A 26,314-nucleotide genomic window follows, 5' to 3' on the forward strand; every position below is an offset into this window, starting at 1 on the left:
GTCGGTTGACGGCTAAGGGAGACACGGGTTCAAGTTCCTGCTCAGACGTAAAGTTGTTGTTTAGTCGTTTAGTCATGTCCAACTCTTTGTGACCCCATGGACCAGAGCACACCAGGCACTCCTGTCTTCCACTGCCTCCCACAGTTTGGTCAAACTCATGCTGGTAGCTTCGAAAACACTATCCAACCATTTCGTCCTCTGTCGTCCCCTTCTCCTTGTGCCCTCCATCTTTCCCAACATCAGGGTCTTTTCCAGGGAGTCTTCTCTTCTCATGAGGTGGCCAAAGTCTTGGAGCCTCAGCTTCAGGATCTGTCCTTCCAGTGAGCACTCAGGGCTGATTTCCTTCAGAATGGAGAGGTTTGATCTTCTTGCAGTCCATGGGACTCTCATGAATCTCCTCCAGCACCATAATTCAAAAGCATCAATTCTTCGGCAATCAGCCTTCTTTATGGTCCAGCTCTCACTTCCATACATCACTACTGGGAAAACCAAAGCTTTAAAGCTTACTGGGTGGCAAATTGGGCCACTCGCTCTCAGCGATACCTGCCTTACAGGCAGTGTTTTAAATTCCCCAGGCTCATTTTGCACCCAGCTATTGGCCACTTGCGGTCAAGTAAAGATGCCCAGGTGCCAGGAGGCCATCAGATATCTCCACCGTCTGCAGGTGCATGCCTGGGGATCCTTGGATCCTGACTGTTTTCTGACAGTAGCAACACATCCTGTACAATTCTGTCTGTTGTGTTTTATCTGCACGATCAGAATGAATTTCAGGAACCCAAAAGTTGCAAAGGAAAACATGACATTTGAGCCTTCTGGCTCAAAAATGGCAGCTAGGCATTCCGTTTTGGCGACTGTAACCCTTGTACAGTGGTACCTTGGGTTAAGTACTTAATTCGTTTTGGAGGTGAGTTCATAACCTGAAACTGTTCTTAATCTGAAGCACCACTTTAGCTAATGGGGCCTCCTGCTGCTGCCGCACCGCCAGAACACGATTTCTGTTCTCATCCTGAAGCAAAGTTCTTAACCTGAAGCACTATTTCTGGGTTAGCGGAGTCTGTAACCTGAAGCGTATGTAACCCGAGGTACCAATGTATATCCGAGTTTCTAATGCTGCTCACAGGGTTGTTTGTTGTTGTGAGAATAAAGTGGGCGAAGGCGAAAACTGTTTATGTTGCCTCGGGCTCTTAAGAGAGAAAGCATAATAATAATAATAATAATAATAATAATAATAATAATAATAATAATAACAACAACAACAACAACAACAACAACAACAATAATAATTTATTTATTTATTTATTTATTTATTTATATCCCGCCCTCCCCAGCCGAAGCGGCTAACAACAGTAAAAATAACACAGTTTACATAAAATCACAATCAATTAATTGAAATACATTCTAAAATCAATTCATTCTAAAATCAATTCAGAGTCATATTAATGACAACCATTGGGCTAGAGTTCTGTGAGGATTACAGAAGGAGAGAGGGGGTCAGACTGTGTCTTGGCCAAAGGCCTGGTGGAACAGCTCTGTCGTGCAGGCCCTGCGGAAAGATGTCAAGTCCCGCAGGGCACCAGTCTCTTGTGACATAGCATTCCACCAGATCGGGGCCACGGCCGAAAAAGCCCTGGCTCTGGTTGAATAAAAATATAATATCTTCCCATCGTGTGCAAGTGATGTTCCGTATGTTGTGTCCTGTTTCAGAGCTTGACCTCACATCCCTGTTTTACGAATCCCAGGCTAGAGGCTTGCTTTGCTGCTAAATTTGGCTTGGTATGTTACAAATTGAGGAAGGGTTCTGTCACTTAGTAGAGCATGTGCTCTGCATGCAAAAAGTCCTGGGTTCAGTCCCTGGCATCTCGAGGTAGGACTTGGAACTGGCCCTTGCGTGAAACTCCAGAGAGCCAGTACGTCCTCATGGTCAGAATGAAAATAACAGCTGTAGTTTAAAAGCGGTACATCGCTTCTCGGCCTTTTGGCTAAGATCAAGTGTAAAAGCGGTACAAGATGAACACCTTTTCATTCAGCTAGAAAAGCTTGTCAATATATTTAAAAAATGCCTTCCTCCAAATGCCTCTCCATGTTTCTGGAGTGGCTGCCTGAAGCTTCTTCTGGACAGAGATACTATTGCACAAAAGTGGGGGGCCACCACGCTGAAAGCCCTGCTCAGAGTTATTGTGGAGCAGCCTTCTGATATTTTGTGGACTGGAAGGAGAAGCTCTCCAGCAGACTTTAGTGACATGCATAATGGAAAAAGTGTTCTCTCAAGAATTTACTTGCCCATTCAGGCAGGAATAGGGGGCAGGCATCCTTTCCACAGTGAATGCTGGGATCACCACTCCCCCCTAAAACCAGTCAGCCTGGGCTGAGGGATAGGACTGGGCTTGATCGACAGTGATGGCAACGCCTGTGGCATGTTTGTCAGCCACAGCAGAGGCTGCCAGGAAAGCCACGTGCGTGCTTATTCCTGCTCTCAGTATGATATCACCACTGGCATATTGGCAGTGAGGGAAGGCTTCAGTGGCGCAAGGATTCTTTGCAGCTCCAGGAGGCATGAAGTCATAGATACATCCAAGGCACCTTCGTTTTTCGAGGCATTCTTCTCTTCTCATAGCACAAGCTACTGCAGCAGCAGGGAGTCTCAGGCTCTCCTAGCCTTCCCCTGCGGTGTAAGGTAAAGGTAAAGGGACCCCTGACCATTAGGTCCAGTCGTGGCCGACTCTGGGGTTGCGGCGCTCTTCTCGCTTTATTGGCCGAGGGAGCCAGCGTACAGCTTCTGGGTCATGTGGCCAGCATGACTAAGCCGCTTCTGGTGAACCAGAGCAGCGCACAGAAATGCCGTTTACTTTCCTGCTGGAGTGGTACCTATTAATCTACTTGCACTTTGACGTGCTTTTGAACTGCTAGGTTGGCAGGAGCTGGGACCGAGCGATGGGAGCTCACCCCGTCACGGGGATTCGAACCACCAACCTTCTGATCGGCAAGTCCTAGGATCTGTGGTTTAACCCACAGCGCCACCCACGTCCCTTCCCTGCGGTGTAGGATGGCCAATTTTGTTGGCATCCATCTGTCGCGAGAAACAATGGAGTGTGCATCCCGGGGTCAAGACTAAACTGCTGCATTAGCAGCACCAAGGTGACTTTCCCAGGGCGCAAGACTGGGCAGTGTGTATGGAGGTCGTGGGCTGCCCAGACGACAAGACCCCCCCTCTTCACCTCACCGATGTGGTCCAAAGTAAAGCAGAGCAAGGCGTTTGGCACCAGCTTGGCTGCAGGAGTTGATGGAAGGAGGCGTACAAGGCACCATCCAACCGCCTTAGGGACTGCACTTCAGATTGATTTTTTTTACTCCTGAGGCTTTTCTTCTGAAAATGTCCTGCAAGGCAGCAGAGGTTTAGGATCAGATTTTTATTTTTATTATTAATAATAGCAGAACACTGACACATGCTCCCACCCTCATAGGCAGTATGATCATGTAGTACAATCTTCTGTGTGCCCACATTGGTCCTAAGTTTATAACTAAATAGGGGGTAAATGGTTTTGCGTAAGAATTGCTGGCAGCAGCAACCTGATATTCCCGCCTTCCAGTGTGTCCAAAAATAAAACAGGCCAGCTCTCTGTTCTGTATTAAAAATGAAACTGGAAGCCAGTCGTATGAAGCCCTCCCACATCTGCCCAGGAAGTTTCCCAAAATCTGCTTCTGTCCTGTTTTTAAGAGTGCATTGCTAGGAATGTTCCTTTTGCTTAAATAGAGAGGTCTAGGCATGAAGGAAGCTGCCAATTCACTCCAGTCCACAACCTCTGAGTTTTAAGTTGCTCTTATTTCAGGAACTTTGGGCTAGTACATTGCCAGTTCGTTGTGACACTGCTTCCTTGAGATGGCTCCCCATCTCATCGCAAGGAGACTCGCTAGTATAAGGAATGACTTTTTATTGTTTTCCATTAACTGTAGTTGTTTCATCAGAACTGACAACCGTGGCTAGTCTTAACTATGGTTTAGGGAGGAAAGCCAGGGTCATAATCTTGTGGTTTGAAACTGCCTTGTTCCCCTACACTGTAGTTAGGACTAGCCACGGTTCTTACGTCTGAACCCAGACAAACTGTGGCTAGTCCTAACTATAGTGTAGGGGAACAAGCTGGTTTCGACTGAAAGTAACCTTGGTTAGGTGAAAACTTTCAGTTGTCTCATCTCAGTTGTGACAGAGGAGAAGAGGAGAGAACGTGAGACTAAGGTTTGTACACGTAACACTAAACCAGGGCTGGGCAACCTTTTTTTTCTGCCGGGGGCTACATTCCTTCAGGGCTTATCTCTTGAGGGCTGCACGGTGATTGGGGCTGTGGAAGACATTCATGGCGGATCCAGCACCAGAGCAAAGAAGGCCATTGCTCTCTCTTTCTTCCACCTTCTTTCCTCTCTCTCTTTGCCTGCCCTGGGAGAGTCTGGTTGCTCTGGCCAGAGATGTGAACTGACCACTTGCAGAAGGCTTTTCAAATCAGAGTGAGGACGACATTAAATTAGACCAAGGGGCTGCATCTGCAAGGTGCCCACCACGACCCCAGTATTACATTCCAGCCAGGCTGTTGCGTTTCACCATCTCTCAGCCTCTGTTCCTTTTACAGATAGGTAGCCGTGTTGGTCTGCCATAGTCAAAATAAGAAAATTCCTTCCAGTAGCACCTTAAAGACCAACTAAGTTAGTTCTTGGTATGAGCTTTCGTGTGCATGCACACTTCTTCAGATACACTGAAACAGAAGTTGCCAGATCCTTCTATATAGTGAGAAGGTGTGGAGGGGTATTACTCAGAAGGGTGGTGGGAATGGGAGATTGGCAGATAGCTGGGATGAGCCTGTTGACGACTCTTAACGACTGCAATAGGTCTTACAGGAAAAGGCAAGGGGTGAGAAGGTGAGAAATGGCTTAGTCATGTATAATGAGATAGGAATCCAATGTCTTTGTTCAGACCACCTCTGTTCCTTGAATGCAGAGTGTACTAGAGGTTTGTCCTTTGCCTGCACCAAGCTATGTTTCCACTGACAGGACTGCCTACCACATATTCCTCCTGTCTCTTCATTTTTACATTAGAGCATCCTGAAGCAAGGAGTCCTGTCAGTCAACTGTGGATTGTTCTGCTGCTTTTTAAAACATAGAATCATAGCTTTGTAGAGCTGGAAGGGACCCAAGGGTCATCTAGTCCAACGCCCTGAAATGCAGGGATCTCAGCTAAAGCATCCATGATGGATGGTCATACAACCTCTGCTTAAAAACCTCCAAGGAAGGAGAGTCCACAGCCTCCTGAGGGAGACCGTTCCGCTGTCGAACAGCTCTTACAGTCAGAAGTGAACAAAATCATGTTTTTGTCCAGAGGCATTTTTAAAGCCTATCATAAAGGTAAAGGGACCCCTGACCGTTAGGTCCAGTCATGGACGACTCTGGGGTTGCGGCGCTCATCTCGCTTTACTGGCCAAGGGAGCCGGCGTACAGCTTCCGGGTCATGTGGCCAGTATGACTAAGCCGCTTCTGGTGAACCAGAGCAGCGCACGGAAACGCCGTTTACCTTCCCGCCAGAGCGGTACCTATTTATCCACTTGCACTCTGATGTGCTTTCGAACTGCTAGGCTGGCAGGAGCTGGGACCGAGCAACGGGAGCTCACCCTGTTGCAGGGATTCGAACCGCCGACCTTCTGATCGGCAAGCCCTAGGCTCCGTGGTTTAACCAAAAGCGCCACCTGCGTCCCTCTAAGCCTGTCATGGGACTGAGTAAATGGAAGCAAAGGGGTACGTTTCTCAAGGCACCAGGAATTTAGATCTGAAGCAGTCACTTATAAAAACTCACACACACTGTGAGCTGGGCATCTCCCACAATGGGGAGGACTGTAAATTTATTATCTTTTGTGTGTGTTGGGTGAAGGTCGGATTTCTTTGGCTCTTGTTCACTTTTCCCCCAGTGTGTGTTTGTGTATGTACATATATGCACAATATATAAAATTTCATCATCCAGCTGAGCAGACCTATTGCAGTCACGTGCGCGAACCTTACACATACATTTGGAAGACACTGAGGTTGAGCACGATTGATGAGGGTGCCTTTGCAGAAGAAAGGGTGGCCATGGTTCAGGGCTGAAAAAACAAACTCTGTTGCATTTGGAACTTACAGGGGTACGCTGTGGTAGCTAAGATACAGATAAAGCCAGAACAATGGTGCTCGGTGTGTCAGGCAACATCACTTTCTTAGTTGCATTTTAATCTTCTGTGGGCTCAGCAACTTTTGCTTCCAACCCGCTACAATAATTGCTGAGCAAGAAAAGAACTTTGCAAAGCGAAAGATTTAATGAGGGGCGGGGGTTGGGGGGGGGAGATGCAGAAAAAAGCGGCATCCCTGAGGGTAGACACGATAGACGGCCCCAAATTACCCAGGAGACACCATCAACCTTTCAAATCTTTCGCATCCCTTGCAAATCAACACCGCAAATCTTTGAATCCAGATCTGTTTCCTGAATATTCCAGCAATGGGATTTCCAGACCTGGAGGTTAGCCAGCTGTTAGAAATGAATAGGACCCAGAAGAATAGCTTTAGCTGCTTTACGATTCAAAAAGGAGGCGTAGCCTTGATCCAGATAATCTGAGAAAATCTTGAAAAACAGAAGCAAGCGTGTGTGTTAAGGCTGCGGGGTGATTCACAAGCTGTCTTTTCCGAAGGTGAAATCCTGATGTGCCTATCTACTAACTTTATTTTCTGTTTCCTCCCTCTTCCCCAAATTTCCTCCCAGTTTGGCAACCGGAATGCGCAGTGATCCCAGGGCCTGAAAAAATGGCATCTCCTCAAATACCGTCAGGTGATGAAGAGCAGTCTTCCACAGACTTTGACGATCTCCAGTATTCGCTGCAAGGTAAGTTCTTTTGTGTGAGGTTCGGTAGGGAGAACATCTGTAGCCATAATTTCATCAGGACACAAGACCATCTCTGTTGGATCGGGCTGATGGTCCGTCTCCTGCAAGCACCCTGCTTCGTTCAGGAGCCAGCCAGGTACTTTCAGAAATCACATGAGCAGAAATCTCTTGCTTCTGTTCCACTGAATCTGGCATAGCTCAGTGGTTGAGAAACCTGCTTTGTGTGAAGGTGGTTCCAGGTTCAATCCTGGCAACACCAAGTAGGACTGGGAGAGATCCATGTCTTGAGTTCTGCAGAGGTTGCTGCCAGTCTGTGTAGACAGTGCAGAGCTAGATAGGGCAATAAGGCCAAGGATGTGTGGACACTGTACCTTTTCAGTGCATTGGAAGCACATTATTTCCCTCAAATCCTGCCCACCTAGCAGTTCGAAAGCATGTCAAAGTGCAAGTAGATAAATAGGTACCGCTCTGGCGGGAAGGTAAACGGCATTTCTGTGTGCTGCTCTGGTTCACCCGAAGCGGCTTAGTCATGCTGGCCACATGACCCGGAAGCTGTACGCTGGCTCCCTCGGCCAATAAAGTGAGATGAGTCGGTCACGACTGGACCTAATGGTTAGGGGTCCCTTTATCTTTACCTTTTTTCCCCCTCAAAGAATTCTGGGGACTGTAGTTTAAGGATTGCTGGGAATTGTAACTCTATGATGAGCCAGCTACAGTTCCCAGAATTCTTTGAGGGAAATAATGTACACTGAATGTGCTTGAAAGGCATAGTTTATACGCAGCCTGGTTAGTTATACGGCATCTTCCTATGCAATCCAGATACTTATTGTTTCAGGCCCTTCGTTTATCATCTTTCAGGGAATGTTTCTATGGGGCATTCCCCCCTCCTTAGAGAATATCTGTGCTTTTTTTAAAAAATACAAAAAAAATCCCTTTGAAATCTCTTTAGAGTGCCATTAGGACTAAGAGCAGAACCAATTTCAACCCCCCCGCACTCAGCTTTGAAGCTCACTGGTGTGATTTTGGATTAGGCACATTCTCTCAGCCTGGCCTACTTGAGAGGGTTGTTGTGAGGATAAAGTGTCTGTGAGTGAGAAGGGGTAAAGAACCAGTTACACTGCCCTGGGCTCCTTGTGGGAAAAGGTGGAATCAAAAGAGGATAAGTAAAAACTAGACTTGTAGAATTAGCGTAATTCAGTACTTGAGTGAACGAACCATGAGTAGAAAAGTCCCTGGTTCAGAATCTCACTGAATTCATTGGGTTGGCCTTTTGACACAACTGTTGGATGTTGGTATAGCTCAGTTGGTTAGAGCGTGATGCTGATAATACCAAGGTTGCAAGTTCGATACCCATATGGGGCAGCATGGGGTTGGACTAGATGATCCACAGGGTCCCTTCCAACGCTGCAATTCTATGATTTTATGTCTCATCCTGAGCCATCCATCTGCACAACAAAGGTAATAATAGATCAGGCGGCTGTTAAAAATCCAAGAGCTGTCCAGGGCATTATTGATGGTCAGCTGGCAATGCTAACATAGACATCTGCTTGGTTTCATTCCCCTTGGCCCGCCAGCTCCAGTAACAATTGCTTGAGAGATTTTTCAAGCATGCTTGTAAAACGCAGAGGTCTCCCAGAGCTCATGACTGTTGAATTTTGGAGGACCAGATTTTATCGCTGCTTCTTCATGTTTTCCTTTGCAAGATTCCATTGTTGCTGTAAGCCACTGTCAAGGGAACGGCTTTGCTCCGGCCCTGTTGCAACCTCAGTCACTGTTGCTTCTTGCTACCAGTCAAAACAAGCTCTTGTCTGCCAACCCATCTTCCCAAACACTCTTTCTCCCTCTCTCTCTTTTACCTTGTTTGAACGAAAACCCCCAGCACCTTCTTTGCCTGGAGGGACACACTGCATATTTGGCTCAGAAAAAGGCCCTGGAAATTTTGATGCTCTGGAATGCTTGTGATTTACCATATTTTTTGCTCCATAACACTCACTTTTTTCCTCCTAGAAAGTAAGGGGAAATGTCTGTGCGTGTTATGGAGCGAATGCCTGTGGGTGGCAGGGGGATCTGCTGCAGTCGTGAGCAGAGGATCCATGGTTCCCCTTCTTTCCCTCCTCCATGGCTCGCTTTGAAACAGCAAAGCGGGAGAAGAGTCGTTGAGTGGGGAGAAGAGAGGGACAGAGAGCCTGGTTGCAAAGCACGGATCCACATGGATCCTCAGGATTTTTGCACTGGGTCACCCCAAATTCACCATCAGATCACATAGCATGTCCATGGCTACAGCTTGCACCAAAAAAATCACGCACCCACTGTTGCCTGGGGCCGCAGTGGTGCAAAAACATGGTTACAAAGCATGGATCCACATGGATGCTCAGGATTTTTGCACTGGGCTACCCCAAACTTACCGTCAGATCACATGTCTGTGGCCACAGCATGAACCACAAAAAGCATACATCCACTGTTTCATTTAGAATATTTTTTTTCTTGTTTTCCTCCTCTAAAAACTATGTGCGTGTTATGGCCGGGTGCGTGTTATAGAGCGAAAAATACGGTAATTCTGAAGTTGTAGAACCTCAGTGTTGTCCCAGCCTTGGGATTCTCGGGTAGAGTCAACAAGATGCAAAGCACTGTCCTGGGAACTCTGTGTCTCGGATTTCTTCCCTGCAGCAATGGTGGCGGGAAGAGGTCCCCCGAAACAGAAAAGTGTATCATTATAAAGACTGGTGTCTATGCGCATCCATGCTGATGCTACCCCTGGGGCTTGGGATGGGAGCTGGGTTGAAGCTGAAACTTCATGCGCGTGTATATATACCAGCTGCACTGGCTGGCGGTGGAGTACAGGATCAGGTATAAGGTGCTGGTCTTATCCTTTAAAGCCCTAAATGGCCTAGGACCCTCGTACCTACGGGACCGCCTCTCTTGGTATGTCCCATGGAGGACCTTAAGGTCCTCAAACAAAAACATCTTGGAGGTCCCGGGCCACAGGGAGGTTAGGCTGGCCTCAACCAGAGCCAGGGCTTTTTTTGGCTGTGGCTCCGATCTGGTGGAACGCTCTGTCACGAGAGACTAGGGCCCTGCGGGACTTGACATCTTTCCGCAGGGCCTGCAAGACAGAGCTGTTCCACCAGGCCTTTGGCCAAGGCACAGCCTGACCCCCTCCTTTGGCAATCTTCACAGAACTCTAGCCCAATGGTTGCCATTAATCTGATTTGAATTAATTTTATAATGAAATGATTTTGGAATGCTGTATCATTTTACTGTTGTTGGCCGCTCTGAGCCCGGCTTCGGCTGGGGAGGGCGGGATATAAATAAAAATTTATTATTATTATTATTATTGAACATTAACTGAGCAACAATAACCATTTCTCCCCAAAGTTGTACGAACAGATGAAACTGTTTTATATCATTAGTCCTCTAGGCAGCATAATCCAGAACTATGCTGGGCAGTGGCTACACTCATAGATTGATATCTCATAGAATATAGAGTTGGAAGGGACATTAAGGATCATGTGGGACAACCCCCTGCAATGAAGGAATTTGCAGCTGTCCCTTACAGAGATTGAACCTGCAGCCTCGCTCCCCTTAATCCAAAGAGCATTTCAGTTAGGAAGCATTTCAGACTACAGTCGTACCTTGGAAGTCGAACGGAATCCGTTCTGGAAGTCCGTTCGACTTCCAAAACATTCAGAAACACATCACGGCTTCTGATTGGCTGCAGGAAGCTCCTGCAGGCAATCAGAAGCCGCAGAAGCCCCCGTCAGACATTCAGCTTCCAAAAATAGTTCACAAACCAGAACAGTCACTTCCGGGTTTGCGGCATTCGGGAGCCAAAACATTCAGGAACCAAGCTGTTCGAAAACCAAGGTATGACTGTATTTATTATTATGTTTATATTCTACCTTTCCTCCAAGGTGGCATATGTGGCTCTTTCCCTCCCATTTTATCCTCACAACAGCCGTGTGAGGTCGGGCTAGGCTGAGAGACTGGCTGGTCCAATGTCACCCCAGCAAGCTTTGTGCCTGAGTGGGGATTTGAACCCTGGTCTCCCAAAGTCTTAGGATATGGGTGGCGCTGTGGGTTAAACCACTGAGCCTAGGGCTTGCCGATCAGAAGGTCGGCGGTTCGAATCCCCATGACGGGGTGAGCTCCCGTTGCTCGGTCCCTGCTCCTGCCAACCTAGCAGTTCAAAAGCATGTCAAAGTGCAAGTGGATAAATAGGTACTGCTCCGGCAGGAAGGTAAACGGTGTTTCCATACGCTGCTCTGGTTCACCAGAAGCGGCTTAATCATACTGGTCACATGACCCAGAAGCTGTATGCCGGCTCCCTCGGCCAGTAAAGCGAGATGAACGCCGCAACCCCAGAGTCGTACGCAACTGGACCTAATGGTCAGGGGTCCCTTTACCCTTTACCTCCCAAAGTCTTAGTCCAACGTCCTAACCACTGCACCACACTTTGCCCATCTAGCACCTGTATTTTCTTCCTTGATTGGCATCCTGAGAAAAATCTGAGACATAAGATAATGTTCTACTGCTTGGGGAATAGCATGGAGGACCAGTGTACTTTATCCATGGGTTTTTATTACAGTATTGTTGATTGACGGAGTTTGATGCCCTGTTTTTGAAAGGGTGGGGGCCGGTTTTTATTCTCTCTGGCATTGATTTTCTTTAAACACTTAAAACATCCGACACACTCATGTTCATCTAAGCCAAGGCCAAACATCAAACTCTTTGGCGAAGATGATAGCTCAAATCCCTGCACAAATAACAGCAGTCCCCGAACCTGTTTGCTCTGGTGTAACAGTTCCGCCGTTGTTTAAATACCAGATTTTCCTTTCCTTTTCAAGAAAGGTAAATAGTTTCAGGTGTGTCTCCTTTGCCAACAAAGGGCACCGCACCCTCCTCTTTCAACAGAAATAGAGAGATAAGACTTAGGGATGGGGAAACAGGTAACAAATTCCATAGTGAGTCACAGCATGTTTCTGAATTCTCCTGGGCTGCTGTGCAACCAGCTTGAGGAATGCAAAAAAATACCGAAGGGAACTGATTCTGTGGCCTCATCCTCTTGCAAATCAACGCAGCAACGGAAAATCCCTGCAGGTAGAAAAGTAGGTGGTTCGCTTGCAACCCTGGCAGGCTAGATTTCTAGGTGAAAGGATTTGCTGGAGGGTGGGATTCTCATCATGTGAACTCATGGCTAAAGTAGATACACAGACACAGTTTCACTTCCCCAGCGATGGCTACTCCTAAGCGAATGAGGCAGAGTCTCCAACAGAGCATGGATTTGCTCTCACCTCGAGGGCCTCATTGCCTCCTGAGAAACTTTCTGGGGGCCGCTTGCCAGAGGGCGGGCAGGGCCCGAGGCACAAGTGGGCATAGCAATGGGTGCAAATTTGCACAGCATGTTAGTTTCTGCATCTCTCTCCCCCCCCCCCCCCCGCAATCTTCCATCTCTGCAAACAAGAGTTCAAAGACACAGGGTAAGGGCATCTGCTTTCCACGCAGGTAGGGCTGGGAAAGACTGCTGCCTAAAACTCTGGAGAGCTGCTTCCGGTCAGTGTAGGCAACACTGAGCTAGATGGACTAATGGTCTGGCTGTTAAGGCAGCTTCCTATGTTCCTATATCAGCCAGGCAAGAACAGTTGAGGAAGGTGGCAAGGAGAGTTGTGGAGGCTTGAGAATACAGTGGTACCTCAGGTTACATACGCTTCAGGTTACAGACTCCGCTAGCCCAGAAATAGTGCTTCAGGTTAAGAACTTTGCTTCAGGATGAGAACAGATATTGCAAGTTGACAGCAGGAGGCCCCATTAGCTAAAGTGGTGCTTCAGGTTAAGAACAGTTTCAGGTTAAGAACGGACCTCCGGAACGAATTAAGTACTTAACCTGAGGTACCACTGTAGTCCAAAGTCCATAGAGAAGCTGAGAAGGCTTGAGGCTTCTCCCCCCTGCTCTAGATTATATAGAATCATAGCATTGTACGGTTCGAAGGGACCACTTGGGTCATCTAGTCCAACCTCCTGCAATGCAGGAATCTTTTTTGCCCAGAGGGCAGGACTCGAACCCATGACCCTGAAATGGAGAGTCTAACGCACTACCTCTTGGGAACCTTAATTTCCCCCTGCTGCACCTGTGGAAGTGCCTTATCCCTTCAGCGCTTCTCAACGAGCCTTTTCATGCTTTCACCCCAATTTTTTCTGGCTTCCAGCATGGGGTGGTGGTGAGGAACCTTTCTTGGCTTCGGGCTGCATTCTCTCATGCCTGATAGTTCAGTTGGTAGAGTGTGAGACGCCGACTCTCAGGGTAACGGGTTCGAGCCCTGTGTTTATGTTTCACAGGGTGCGAAAGAAGGGCTTTGCACCTTTGTACAATATGCGTGTGTGCTTGGGCCCCAGGGTCTTTTGCCTCACCATCCCCACTACTGACTCCCTGTTGCTACTCAATTTTAAAAAAAAAGGGGGGGTCCCCGGATTCATTGAAAAAAATCTGGTAACCATACTCCACAGATATTGCTGAACTACAACTCCTATCTCCCTTCGCCATTGCCCAGGCTTGGGCTGATGGGAATTGTAGTTCAACGGCTGGAGGGCCAACGGTTCCCCACTCCTGGTCCCAGGTGAGTGGCAGGAGTCCCAGGTAAGAGTCTTTCCCCATTCGCCAGCTGGATAATCCCTCTTCCCAGGGAACTGGGAATTTTAGCCCTATGGGTGCAGGCGGGGCCTTCGAATCCAAGCTGTTGGATTTTTGCTGTCCTGCAAGAGTTCTCCAGGGGAGTGAGTGGCTGCGGGATTGTAGGGACTGATAAGCTGTCCATCAAACACCTTCCTCCCTCCTGTTCCTATGGCTACTAAGCCTTGGAGTGCCAGAGGAGGGGGGGTGAGGTGGGAGGGGGGGCAGCAGGTGTGAGCAAGCCTGTGCAGGATTTACTCTCCATGCGCTCTGATCCAATTTGCACACTATTGCCAGTGTGTAATCCCCCCTTCTTAACCTATTTAATTCTCATGATTGGGTGCCAATTCTGACAGGCATTGAGAGAAGTTAGCTAGCGAAGCAGGCACTACTATTCTCCATCCCAGAAGGGGGAATGAGAACACACAGCAGAAAACGAAACGCGTGTTGGAAAAGTTGAAATCAAATCATTGTTTTCGAAGGTGGGTGCCCCTAGGTGAAAAAGCGGAATAATTTTATTTTATTTTTTAGTTGAGGTTACATCACACTGTTGATCTTGCGGTGTTGTCAGATTGGCCCGGCTCCAGAAATAACAAGATCACAAAACATTACTTCCATTCCGTCAGTTCTTAGAGGGCATAATTGCAAATCTTCGTGTGGCAGATTAGGATGGATGTTGTTCTGTGGCCTTCTTCTCTTGCCTTCTTAGCGGGGAATTGTTATGCAGTTCTAGAAGCCCACACGATACAGGAAAAAGTCCCAGATTCAGTTTAGCAGCAGTGATGGCTTTAGGAACTTCCAGAATGTCAATATTTTGTCGGAGGGATTCCTATGCACATCAGAACTGTAGGTTGGTGCAGTTAAATGGAAACTGAGCCACTCTGGTGCCCTAACACACCTACAGTGTGTTAAGTACTTACTTCGTTCCGGAGGTCCGTTCTTAACCTGAAACTGTCCTTAACCTGAAGCACCACTTTAGCTAATGGGGCCTCCTGCTGCTGCCACGCCGCCGGAGCACGATTTCTGTTCTCATCCTGAAGCAAAGTTCTTAACCTGAGGTAATATTTCTGGGTTAGTGGAGTCTGTAACCTGAAGCGTATGTAACCTGAAGCGTATATAACCCGAGGTACCACTGTATTTTTTTAAAAAAGGTGGTCTTGTTATTTGATGCATTGAAACGCTTGAGATAAACTAATGAATAAATTGAATACCCTGTAAACACCTTGCAATAAAAAAGGATGAATACTCATTGTCCTATAACTGCCCCCAAAACAAATCAGAATAAACACTCAATAAAAGCTAGACATTGTGTAGCTACTGCATAAGATGGGACAGGTCAGTATGGAAAAGCCCTGAACGTCCTCGGCCCTTTATACCTGAAGGAGCATCTCCAGCTCCATCGTCCAGCCCGGACACTGAGGTCCAGCTCCGAGGGAAGGAGAAGAACGTCATCTTTCCTTAATTTCACTTTTTAAATGGACGGGTGCAAAGCCTGATCTGTTGTGCTTTGCCTCTGATCCTGAGCTGGAGCAAAGGGAGAGCTGCATGAATCTGAGATGGAATGTATTTGTTTTAGGTCGGTTACATCGTGAAAACAACTAGGGCAAGATAAATCCAAGGTCATTTCCAGCCTTATTAAAATCGCCTGACACAAAGGGTCCATTCATCTGTCCTTTAGTCATAAAAAAAGTCCTTTTTAATGAATCACATGACGGAAGGATCTGAGCTTTTGTAGAAAACTATTAAGCCCTGGAGTAGTTGCAGAATGGAAAGAGTAATATAACTGTGCCGAAAATGAATTGTGGTGCGGGAGCAGCTGCAGTGATTATTTAAATGGCATCAAATGCCCTAGATAGATAAAAATTGATTGCTGGATGGTACCAATTCTGCCTGCCTGCTGAGTCAGCTGTTTGAACTGACGAGCAATTTCGGTGATTGACTTAGGCTGCAATCCTTTGCATGCTTACTTAGGAGAAGGAAGTCTCCTTACACTTGGTAGGACTTCCTTCTGTGTACTAGGATTGTGTACTCGCGTGCGCATGCGCACACACACACATATATATATATGTACATTATAATTTATAACTTACTAAGATCAAGGAGAGAGCAGGGAAGAAAACCAAGAATAATCAACATTGCCCGTTAAGTTACAGGTAAGTAGCTGTGTTGGTCTGCTGTAGTCAAAAAAAATAAAAAAATTCCTTCCAGTAGCACCTTAGAGACCATCTAAGTTTGTTATTGGTATGAGCTTTCGTGAAGAAGTGTGCATGCACACGAAAACTCATACCAATAACAAACTTAGTTGGTCTCTAAGGTGCTACTGGAAGGATTTTTTTTTTATTTTGTTTCGATTGCCTGCTAAGTAAAGGTAAAAGGTAAAGGACCCCTGGACGGTTAAGTCCAGTCAAAGGCAACTTTGGGGTTGCGGCGCTCATCTCGCTTTCAGGCCGAGGGAGCCATCGTTTGTCCACAGGCAGCTTTCCAGGTCATGTGGCCAGCGTGACTAAACCACTTCTGGTGCAACGGAGGACTGTGACGGAAACCAGAGCGCACGGAAATGCCATTTACCTTCCCGTCACAACGGTACCTTTTTATCTACTTGCACTGGTGTGCTTTCAAACTGCGAGGTTGGCAGGAGCTGGGACAGAGCAACGGGAGCTCACCCCATTGCGGGGTTTTGAACCACCAACCTTCTGATCAGCAAGCCCAAGAGACTCAGTGGTTTAGACCACATCACCAGCCGCATCCCTGCAACTTGGGTCACATCCACACCAAAGTGCATTGCATCACCAAAATAATACTATTTTTATTTTTATTGTTGTTAGCCGCCCTGAGCCCGGCTTCGGCTGGGGAGGGCGGGATATAAATAAAAATTATTATTATTATTATTATTATACTAGGAGCTGTAGTTTACCCCTCACAGAGCTGCAATTCCCCACACCTTTAACAAACTAGAGTTCCCAGGATCCTTTGTTGTGGAGGAAATGTGCTTTAAATGTGCATCAAGGTGGGTACGCAGCCATGCTCTCTATGCCTTTTTACAGAAGTGAGGCTAACTTGCAAATCTCTGCACAGCATTATAACCAAGATGGTGCCTTCTCTGTTGCAGTCGGTGCCCTCTGACACGGACATCCATGTGTGGGGAGGGTAAGGGGTTGGCTGCCACCCAGTGAACCATAATTCCCAGATGCCTAGCTTTTCATTTTTGTTTAGGAATCTGTTTCTAGCATTTGTAGAACCTGGGTGTAATGGGAATTGGGGTTGCTTGTGCGTAAACTGCAAACTGCTCCAAGCTAGTCGTATAGCTAAAACTTTCCCTGGTTTGACAGCCCTTGAAACGCGACTGTCTTCGTCACTGGCAGAATCCGTGAGTGGGCGTCTCCTAAATTTCTTCCAACATAGAAATTCTTTGACGCCCAGTCTCCTCCTAGATTCTCTGCGCGGAAGCTTTCTGCACAGCGTGGGCGTGCCAAGCGGAGGTCCTGTGCTCTCTCCGCTGATTTCACTGGAAGAGTCTCGGAGCCTCCTCTCTGCAGTACTCTCCACCTTTCCTTCCTCCCTGGTGTCCCCTTGATTTCCTTCCCCAGAGGAAGCTCTCTCTCTCTCCTTGCTAGTTCCCTCCCCTGCATCACTGGAGCGTCTTACCTCTCCTCTTGCCTCTGATGGCAGTTCCCTGACACTGGGATACAAGGCACTTTCAGTATTTTACTTAGCCATCCTCCTGGGAACGTTCCTGTAGAATCCTCAAGACTCCGACGGTCTTGGCTAATCTCAAGACTTCTCAGGAGAAGTAACGCTTCTCTTTAAAGGGACCAGTCTTGAGTTGGCATGGAAGGATCTGTAAGTTTCCGTTCCCTCAGTTTCTAATTTTCCGAATCTTAAATTCAGTTCTCCACCGTTCTGCAGCAATTTACGGTTTCTTTCTTTTCTTTTAAAATCACGATGAAAATTCTTCAGCATTTCAGGGCGAAGTTCTCCTGATAAATAATTTTTTTGTCCGCAATTTTGTCTAACGCACACATGTTTGCAAGCATTTTTTCTTAATGTCACACATTTTTGTATGCTATTTTCACGGATATAGTGGCACCTTGGTTTTTGAATGCCTCTGTTGACGAATAGTTCGATTTTCGAACCAGAAACGTGGTTTCCGTTTTGAGTTTTCCATTTTAGTCTTCCATACTGAGTTTTCAGTTTTCGACCATTTCGGAACTCGAACGGTCTTCTGGAACTGATTACATTTGAAAACCAAGGTACCACTGTATATTCATTTTTAAGCACAATTTCCCCTAGCGTGCATTTGTATAAATGCTGACTGGTTGGAGAACTGAAGCAGAAAATTCAGAGAAGTGCAGATGGCTGTTTCCCCACAACAAATACTGTTTCAGAAACTGCAAATTTGATAGATTCAGCTTTAAATGTGAACTGAATTGTATTTCTTCCCCATCCCGAGTACTGAGCATTTATTTTTCCTTTCCCCCCCCCCTTTATCTGGGTGGCTGGTCCAAGTTTGAGGTCTGGCAGAGCGGCATTCAATTAATGTACCCTTTTAGTGCAAGGATTTCCACTTGTGCAACAGTATTTCCCCCTGTCCTCTGCAAATCTGCTCCAGAGGGTTGTGGGGAACCTCTAGAATAATAATAAATAATAATAATTTATTATTTATACCCCGCCCATCTGGCTGGGTTTCCCCAGTCACTCTGGGCGGCTTCCAACAGAATATTAAAATACAATAGTCTATTAAACATTAAAAACTTCCCTAAACAGGGCTGCCTTCAGATGTCTTCTGAATGTCAGGTAGTTGTATCGCTTTGACATCTGCTGGAAGGGCGTTTCACAGGGCGGGCGCCACTACTGGGAAGGCCCTCTGCCTGGTTCCATGAAACTTCACTTCTTGCTGCGAGGGAACCACCAGAAGGCCCTCGGCACTGGACCTCAGTGTCTGGGCAGAATGATGGAGATGGAGACACTGCTTCAGGTATACTGGGCCAAGGCCGTTTAGGGCTTTAAAGGTCAGCACCAACACTTTGAATTGTGCTCAGAAACGTACTGGGAGCCAATGTAGGTCTTTCAAGACCGGTGTTATGTGGTCTCGGCTGCCACTCCCAGTCACCAGTCTAGCTGCTGCATTCTGGTTTAGTTGTAGTTTCCGGGTCACCTTCAAAGGTAGCCCCACATAGAGTGCATTGCAGTAGTCCAAGCGGGAGAACTAGAGCATGCACTACTCTGGTGCAACAGTCCATGAACAGGTAGGGTCTCAGCCTGCGTACCAGATGGAGCTGATAAACAGCTGCCCTGGACACAGAATTGACCTGTGCCTCCATGGACAGCTGTGAGTCCGGAATGACTCCCAGGCTACGAACCTGGTCACAGTTACCCCATTCAGGACAAGGGGGTCCTCCACACCTGGTTTAGGGGGGCAGAGGGGAGGAGAAGAGGGGTTAACATTCCATTGCTCACCCAGAAATCTTTGTACTGATAAAATGTTTATGTAGCGCTGCCTTGGATACAACCCATTCTATTCTTTTCTCTCAACTCTCCAAAGAGAAGGCCAGAGGAACAATATGTTATCTGCAATTACATCCTGTATAACATTTTCCCTGGAAAGGAGGACTGTGGATATTATCTCAATGGCAATGGCAGTGGAGGGGCTGCTTAACCCTTTCTCCTCCAGCCATTTCCCACCTCATCATCTCCTTTCCAGCTGATTTTCCACCCACAGGGAGATGTAGAGGTGATACTGTTACCTGTATCTTTTACCCCTGTGGGTGGAATAGCAGGTGGGGTGTTTTTCCTTTTTTGCCATTTGGGACTGAAAAGTCCATTTTGCAGCAGGCCCCAATGCCAGAGACCAAACACGAACTTCCAGCTTCCATTGCCGAGAATTGCTTCGCTAATAATTTAATCCTTTGCTTTGAACTGGGAACAAGATAATCCTTTGCAGTCCTTTGCATAACAAATGTTGACGACATGCAAATGAAATGCAAACCTCAATAGCTGCCTCAAGACTTCCTGGAGGTTTTTAAAAAAAACACTCTCTGACAACAGTCTAGCTAGCAAAGCGTTTAAGAAGGGCTTTCCAGTTCTGTGTGTAAAATACTTTAAGCACTATTGATTATCAGGAGCAGACACTTGTAGCCAGACTCTGTAAACATGTTTTGTCTGAGGTAAGCCCTACTGAGCTCAATTGGATTTATTTCCCTTTGAGTATGTTTCAGATTACAGTTTGTGTTGTACGTGGTGGAAACCCAAGTTGGTTGAATCTGGGTCCCATGGATTTGAAAGGGAGTTCCATTTCACACACTGAATCTGGATCTAACCTGCACACATGGCGCAAAATCGTTGTCTTGCCTCGGTAATGGACAGGACGAGAGGCAACAAACTGAGGCTCAATCCAGATAAGAATTGAGGCACTGTTAGTGGGTGGTTCCCTAGACCAGATGGGTGGGAGATGGTCTGCTCTTGATGGGGTTATACTTCCTCTGAAGGAATGGGTTCGTAGCTTGGGGGTACTCCGGGATCCTCTTCCTGTTGCTTGAGGCTCAGGTGGCCGGGGGGGGGGAGGAGTGCCTTCCATCAGTTTTGGTTGGTGGCCCAGCTGTGCCCCTATCTGGATAAAAAAGTAAAGGGACCCCTGACCATTAGGTCCAGTCGCGGACGACTCTGGGGTTGCGGCGCTCATCTCGCTTTATTGGCTGAGGGAGCTGGTGTACAGCTTCCGGGTCATATGGCCAGCATGACTAAGCCGCTTCTGGTGAACCAGAGCAGCACACAGAAACACCGTTTCCCTTCCCGCCGGAGTGGTACCTATTTATCTACTTGCACTTTGACGTACTTTTGAACTGCTAGGTTGGCAGGAGCAGGGACTGAGCAACGGGAGCTCACCCCGTCGCGGGGATTCGAACTGCCAACCTTCTGATCGGCAAGTCCTAGGCTCTGTGGTTTAACCCACCTGCGTTCCATCTGGATAGGGATAGCTTAACTTCTGTCCATACCAGGGCTGGATTTAGGTTTGATGAGGCCCTAAGCATGTAATGGGGCCCTTTACATGTCCAGCTGTCCTTTGTCAACAACAAATTTGGCTTTGGGAGAGAAGAACGAAAACAATTCTGATTTTTTTCCTAGTATAATTGGTGGCCTTTTTTGTACTGAATTTTTTTTTTTAAGAAAAGCCCTGGTGAAATGATAACTGGGGGTATTCTCAGTACGGAAAAATGTGATAATATATAATACAGTTGATGTAAAATTGAAGCAACATCTTATAATTATTCTATTTACATTAAGAAACAAGGCAACTTTAACACCAGTGCACAGAAGAGCTGCAGGGAAGGGGCTTTTTCAGTAACAGCTTAGGGGAAAAAATATTGCAGTTGTTCCACAATTTGTGAAGTGTGTGTGAGGAGCAGATATCAGATCACAAGGCACAGAGAAGGAGGAGGTTAGTATTTTCCTGCCACACCTGGCTCTCACAAGTTCCGCAGACCTGCTTTAAAGTTTTATTTAAAAGTATGTTTATCTTCTCCGTTCATGGGTGATTCTTCAATTTTGTTTTTTTGTTTTTTTTAACATAGTGGAGCAGGAGAACACGCAAAAGAGGACCTTCACAAGTTGGATCAACTCGCAGTTGGAAAAGGTAAGGGAATGACCAGGGCTGGATTTAGGTTTGATGAGGTCCTAAGCTACTGAAGGTAATGGGGCCCTTTATATGTCCAGCTGTCCTTTGTCAACAACAAATTGTCGCTGTTTTTAGTGTTGAATAGATGCTGTATGGTAATTTATGGACCTAATAGGTATCTAAAGCCATTTGCACATAGCAAAATACAGTGGTGCCTCGCAAGACGAAATTAATTCGTTCCGCGAGTTTTGTCGTCTTGCGATTTTTTTCGTCTTGCGAAGCACGGTGTCGGGAAAGTTTTGGAAAAGCTTCAAAAATCACCAAAGTCTTTAAAAACCTCAAAAACGGCTACCACACTGCGTTCTATGAGTTGCTCCTCGAAGTCAAGTCGCAACTGTATTAGCGGTGTTAAGAAAAAGGAAACAAACTTGCAAGACGTTTCCGTCTTGCGAAGCAAGCCCACAGGGAAAATCGTCTTGTGAAGCAGCTCAAAAAACAAAAAACCCTTTCGTCTAGCGAGTTTTTTGTCTTGCGAGGCATTCGTCTTGCGAGGTACCACTGTATGTATTTTATCCAAGTAATTGTTGAACTGAAATGCAATTAAGAAGAAGTATATTAATAGTGAAATAATTATTAAGGTCTAACTTTAAATGATTTTTTATTCGTAACAAAGTTAGTAATGCAAACACATTGACATTTGGCAATAGAAACACAGTTTACAAAGACTCATAATCTAGTCTCTAGAAACTTGCTATAACATGAAATAATAATAGCAAACCAGTGATATTTTAGGGAGCAGGCTAGCAGGCGGTGCCCATTACATCATAGGAGCCTACACAACACAAAACACTGTTGCTGTATGTAGGCTTTATTTTATTTCTTTTTTGTCTTACATTTTGGAAATGTACATCCAGTTTTTTTTCCTTTTAATTTTTTTTGGGGCCCCCAAGAGAGTGGGGCCCTAAGCTATAGCTTGTTTAGCTAATACGTAAATCAGGCACTGGGACTTCACTCGTTTTCCATTCAACATGGTACTGCTTTTCTGAGAGAGCAGTACTTGCAGATTTTTTTTATGATGGTGCTCTCCAGTATTTCCATAAAATCACAGGACTGTTGAGAGTTGGATGGGACCATGAGGCTCATCTGGTCAAACCCCCTGAAATTCAGTGATCTTTCACCCAACATCACTTTTATCAAGATATGAGTGCCGACACCACATTTTTAAACCCCCCCCAAAAGAAAAAATACTGGGTTTGCTTGGTTTTCACCAGTTACTGAGCCATTAGTGTGGCAGGCTGTGCCCTTGCCAGTAGAGGTCTGGCAGCAATCACTGCCAGCTTTCTTATAGACTTGTTTTGAAACCTGTACAGTTCAGACAGCAGAATGTGTTAGGATATTGCTCTCCTGAGTGCATCTTTCGTTGTGCGAACTCTGCAAAGGGCATGCACAAGTCTTTAGAATGTGGACAGCTGTTTCTGAGGCTTGGGTCGCTAATTGTCTGATACTGCGTTTCTTCGGGAGATTGATGGATCGTCTGGAATCGACGTGGAGTCATGATGGCCTTTGTCTCCCTGGCAGTATCCCAACAAAATGTGGATTGTTGTTTTTAACCAACCGGCTTATTGATATGCCGTTGGTGTTTTTGACTGCTCTGATTATTATTTTGACTGCTCTTATTATTGCAGTGTTAGGTTTCTATGTCGTATTCTGCCTTACTATGCCCCCCTTGAATGTATAGCTTATAAATATTAGAATAAGAAAGGTTGATTAACGATAAATATTTTTGCAGCATTCCCCACCTTCCTTTGTCTCGGACTTGTATACGGACATCAGGGAGGGACATGTGCTTTTGGATCTGCTGGAGGTCCTCTCAGGACAACAAATGGTAAGGTAGCCCCATTGCATGTGATTCTTTTTGTTTAAAGTCAATTAAAAAAACCATGAACTTACTTATTGCCCATCAGTCCTTATGCTTGAATTTCTTTCCCTGTTCCATGGCAAATTGCAGTTTGGGCCTGGTGTGAGTTTGACATGCAGACAGAAACTCAGTTTTCTTGCACCAAATTAAGGATCTTGAGGTTCTGAACTTTCTCTCAAGAAAACACCCCAAGTTTCTAGCTCTTAAGAATGCTAGGAGAAGCTTGGAAATGTCTCAACACTTTCCCCCTTTTCCCACAGTGTGTTCTATCAACTCCTTCCTCGGCCACTCTCAAAAAATTGCTGAAATTTCTAAACCACAAAAGTAGAATATATTCTGGGAAATTAACATAAGAACATGAGAAGAGCCATTCAAAATCTGAAATTTGTAACCTGGAGCCTGAATTTCCATGTTTGTATCCTCTCTTTCTCTCCCTCCAGCCACGTGAGAAAGGATCTAACACTTTCCAGTGCAGAAGCAACATTGAAAATGCATTGACGTTCCTAAAGAACAGATCGGTCAGTATTACTCCAGCCTCAAAGACGGTTTTGAGTTTGCTCAGGTGCCAAAGTGGTGTAAAAAAAGACGAGAACAGCACATTCGAAGCAAAGCTGTACAGTGACATGCTTTAGAACAGAACTGGATGTGCTGTTTTGCTTTATATTTTTTTTCCAGCAGGAAATTCCACGAAAGCGTTTGTTATAGATCCCAACTACAGTCAATTCAAGAGCTGAAAGGACTCCATAAGTCTGGTCTTGAGGATACTTTTATGCACACTTTTATAGATATGAATGAGCAACCTAGGTTCACTATGAGCTCTCTGCAGCTTACACACACCTTTTACATTATCAACCAAATAATGATTTTTTGGGTAACTTACTTTGCTGGATTGCAGCTTGGCAAACTGGGTATTAATTACTGTATTTTTTGCTCCATAAGGCGAACCGGACCACCTAGTGTTTTTTTTTGGGGGGGTAATCAAGAAAAAAATTCCGCTCGCTGTGTTGGCTTCATTTTTAGCTGTGGGGCTGGGGCGGGGGAAGCCCGAGCTTCTCCCAACCCCAGCCCCTAAAACAGGTCCGGGAGCGACGGCAAGGTTGCAAAGCCTTTGGAGCGCAGCGCGAGTTCCCACTGCGCTCCAAAGGCTTCAGGGATAGCCACCTGAAGCCTTTGGAGCTCAGCGGGACCTCACACTGCGCTCCAAAGGCTTTGGGTTCCTTTCACTGAAGCCAGGCTTCAGCGAAAGCAAGGCGTAGTCTCCGGAGTGCGAAGGGAGCGCTCCCTCTGCGCTTTGGAGGCTTCGTGTTGCTATCGCTGAAGCCAAGGAGCCTGCATTCACTCCATAGGACGCACACACATTTCCCCTTAATTTTTGGAAGGGAAAAAGTGCGTCCTATAGAGCGAAAAAGACGGTAACCTTTGCAAGGACTTTCGGCACCACCTAAACTTCGGAACTCTCTGCCTATTGACATCAGGTGGGTGCCGTCATTGTACTCTGTTCAGCAACTGCTTACAACATTTTTGTTCAGGAAAACAAAATTGTCTATCCAGACACCATAGAAATTACATGAGTTTTATTTATTTATTTTTAGCTACCATCGATTTTATTCATCATTCAGCTTATTTTTAAATACCTGTTTTTAACTGTTTTTTTATCCATAATATTAAAATTTTATATTTTTTGTAAACTGTTTAAAGCAGGGGTCAGCAATTCTTTTTTAGCAGGGGGCCAGTCCACTGTCCCTCAGACCTTGTGGGGCGGGGCGGACTATATATTTTTTTTTGCGGGGGAAATGAACGAATTCCTATGCCCCACAGATAACCCGGAGATGCATTTTAAATAAAAGCAGACATTCTACTCCTGTAAAAACACGCTGATTCCCGGACCGTCCGCGGGCCGGATTGAGAAGGCAATTGGGCCGGATTCAGCCCCCGGGCCTTAGTTTGCCTACTCATGGCTTAGACTTAGAGGCTTAAACAACAACAAGAACAGCAACAAAACAGTATAGAGGTTGTGTTAAATAAAGAGATAAATGACAAGAAACAACTTGTTGTACATGGCTAGAGGTAGATTTGGATTGTGATGTTTTCATAGGAGTCCAGTATATACCATATTTTTTCTTCTTTTTGAACTCCTTTGTTGGGTTGTGATTAAACACACACACACACACACACAAATATACACAAATACACAGCATTACAGGTTTAAACATCCCACAAGAGCTGTTTTAAAACAGTGCTTCATTTCCCTTCTCTTTGTTCTATAGTTATTATTATTATTATTATTACAGTGGTGCCTCGCAAGACGAAATTAATTCGTTCCGCAAGTTTTTTCTTCTTGCGAGTTTTTCGTCTTGCGAAGCACGGTTTCCCATAGGAATGCATTGAAAATCAATCAATGCGTTCCTATGGAGACTGTCCGGGGACAGAGGGGAAGCGCCGCGTGCCTTCCCCTCTGTCCCCCAACTTGTTTAAAGCAAGGGGCGGCGGGGAGAAGATTGCTTCTCCCCGTTGCCTGCCCCTCAATCTCCGGGGACAGAGGGGAAGGCGCGCACGCCTTCCCCTCTCTCCCCGGAGATTGCGGGGCTGGCAACGGGGAGAAGCGATCTTCTCCCCGCTGCCCCTTGCTTCAAAAGAGGTCCAGGGACAGCGGGGAAGACGCGCTGCGCTTCCCCGCTATCCACGGAGCTTGCGGGGCAAGCTTCGTTTTGCGAAGCAAGCCCATAGGGAAATGCGTCTTGTGAAGCGGCTAAGAAAACGAAAAACTCCTTCGTCTAGCGAGTTTTTCGTCTTCCGAGGCGTTCGTCTTGTGGTGTACCACTGTATTTATATCCCGCCCTCCCCAGCCGAAGCCGGGCTCAGACATAACAGTTATTCTTCTTTTCCCAGATCAAGCTGATCAACATCCATGTTGCTGATATCATTGAAGGCAAACCGTCCATCGTGCTTGGCCTGATTTGGACAATCATACTGCATTTTCACGTGAGTAGCTGATCAAGGTTGGCAGAAAGATTTCCCAAGTTAGTTTTTGCCGAAATTGGCTCAGGGGATGGAGGCAAGGAGACACCCCCCCCGAACAGTGTGTCAGGGGAGGAGAGCGGTGATCATGCCATCTGAAAAGCTATGCCTAGGCGTTTGAGGTGAAATGGCCCTTAGAAGAGGACTGTACCTTGTCAGTTTTCACAGTTTTCATTCATTTTAAAGTTGCCTTGATGTGCAAATCAAATTCCACAT

The 26,314-nt window shown here is 46.3% G+C and overlaps 1 protein-coding gene across 1 annotated transcript in view; it reads left to right on the top strand.

The window, feature by feature from the left end:
* Nucleotides 1-6,384: 6,384 nt before the first annotated feature.
* Nucleotides 6,385-26,314, top strand: part of SYNE2 (spectrin repeat containing nuclear envelope protein 2) — a 233,618-nt gene continuing 213,688 nt past the window's right edge. Inside the window, exons 1-6 of the mRNA XM_082236352.1 lie at nucleotides 6,385-6,526; nucleotides 6,767-6,886; nucleotides 21,119-21,180; nucleotides 22,952-23,047; nucleotides 23,521-23,598; nucleotides 25,970-26,062. Of these exons, the coding sequence (XP_082092478.1) occupies nucleotides 6,808-6,886; nucleotides 21,119-21,180; nucleotides 22,952-23,047; nucleotides 23,521-23,598; nucleotides 25,970-26,062 (408 nt within the window). The 5' untranslated portion in view covers nucleotides 6,385-6,526; nucleotides 6,767-6,807. The remainder of the gene's footprint in view (nucleotides 6,527-6,766; nucleotides 6,887-21,118; nucleotides 21,181-22,951; nucleotides 23,048-23,520; nucleotides 23,599-25,969; nucleotides 26,063-26,314) is intronic.

This window comes from Podarcis vaucheri (genome assembly GCF_965113315.1).
Source record: "Podarcis vaucheri genome assembly, chromosome: 1".
Lineage (NCBI taxonomy): Eukaryota > Metazoa > Chordata > Lepidosauria > Squamata > Lacertidae > Podarcis > Podarcis vaucheri.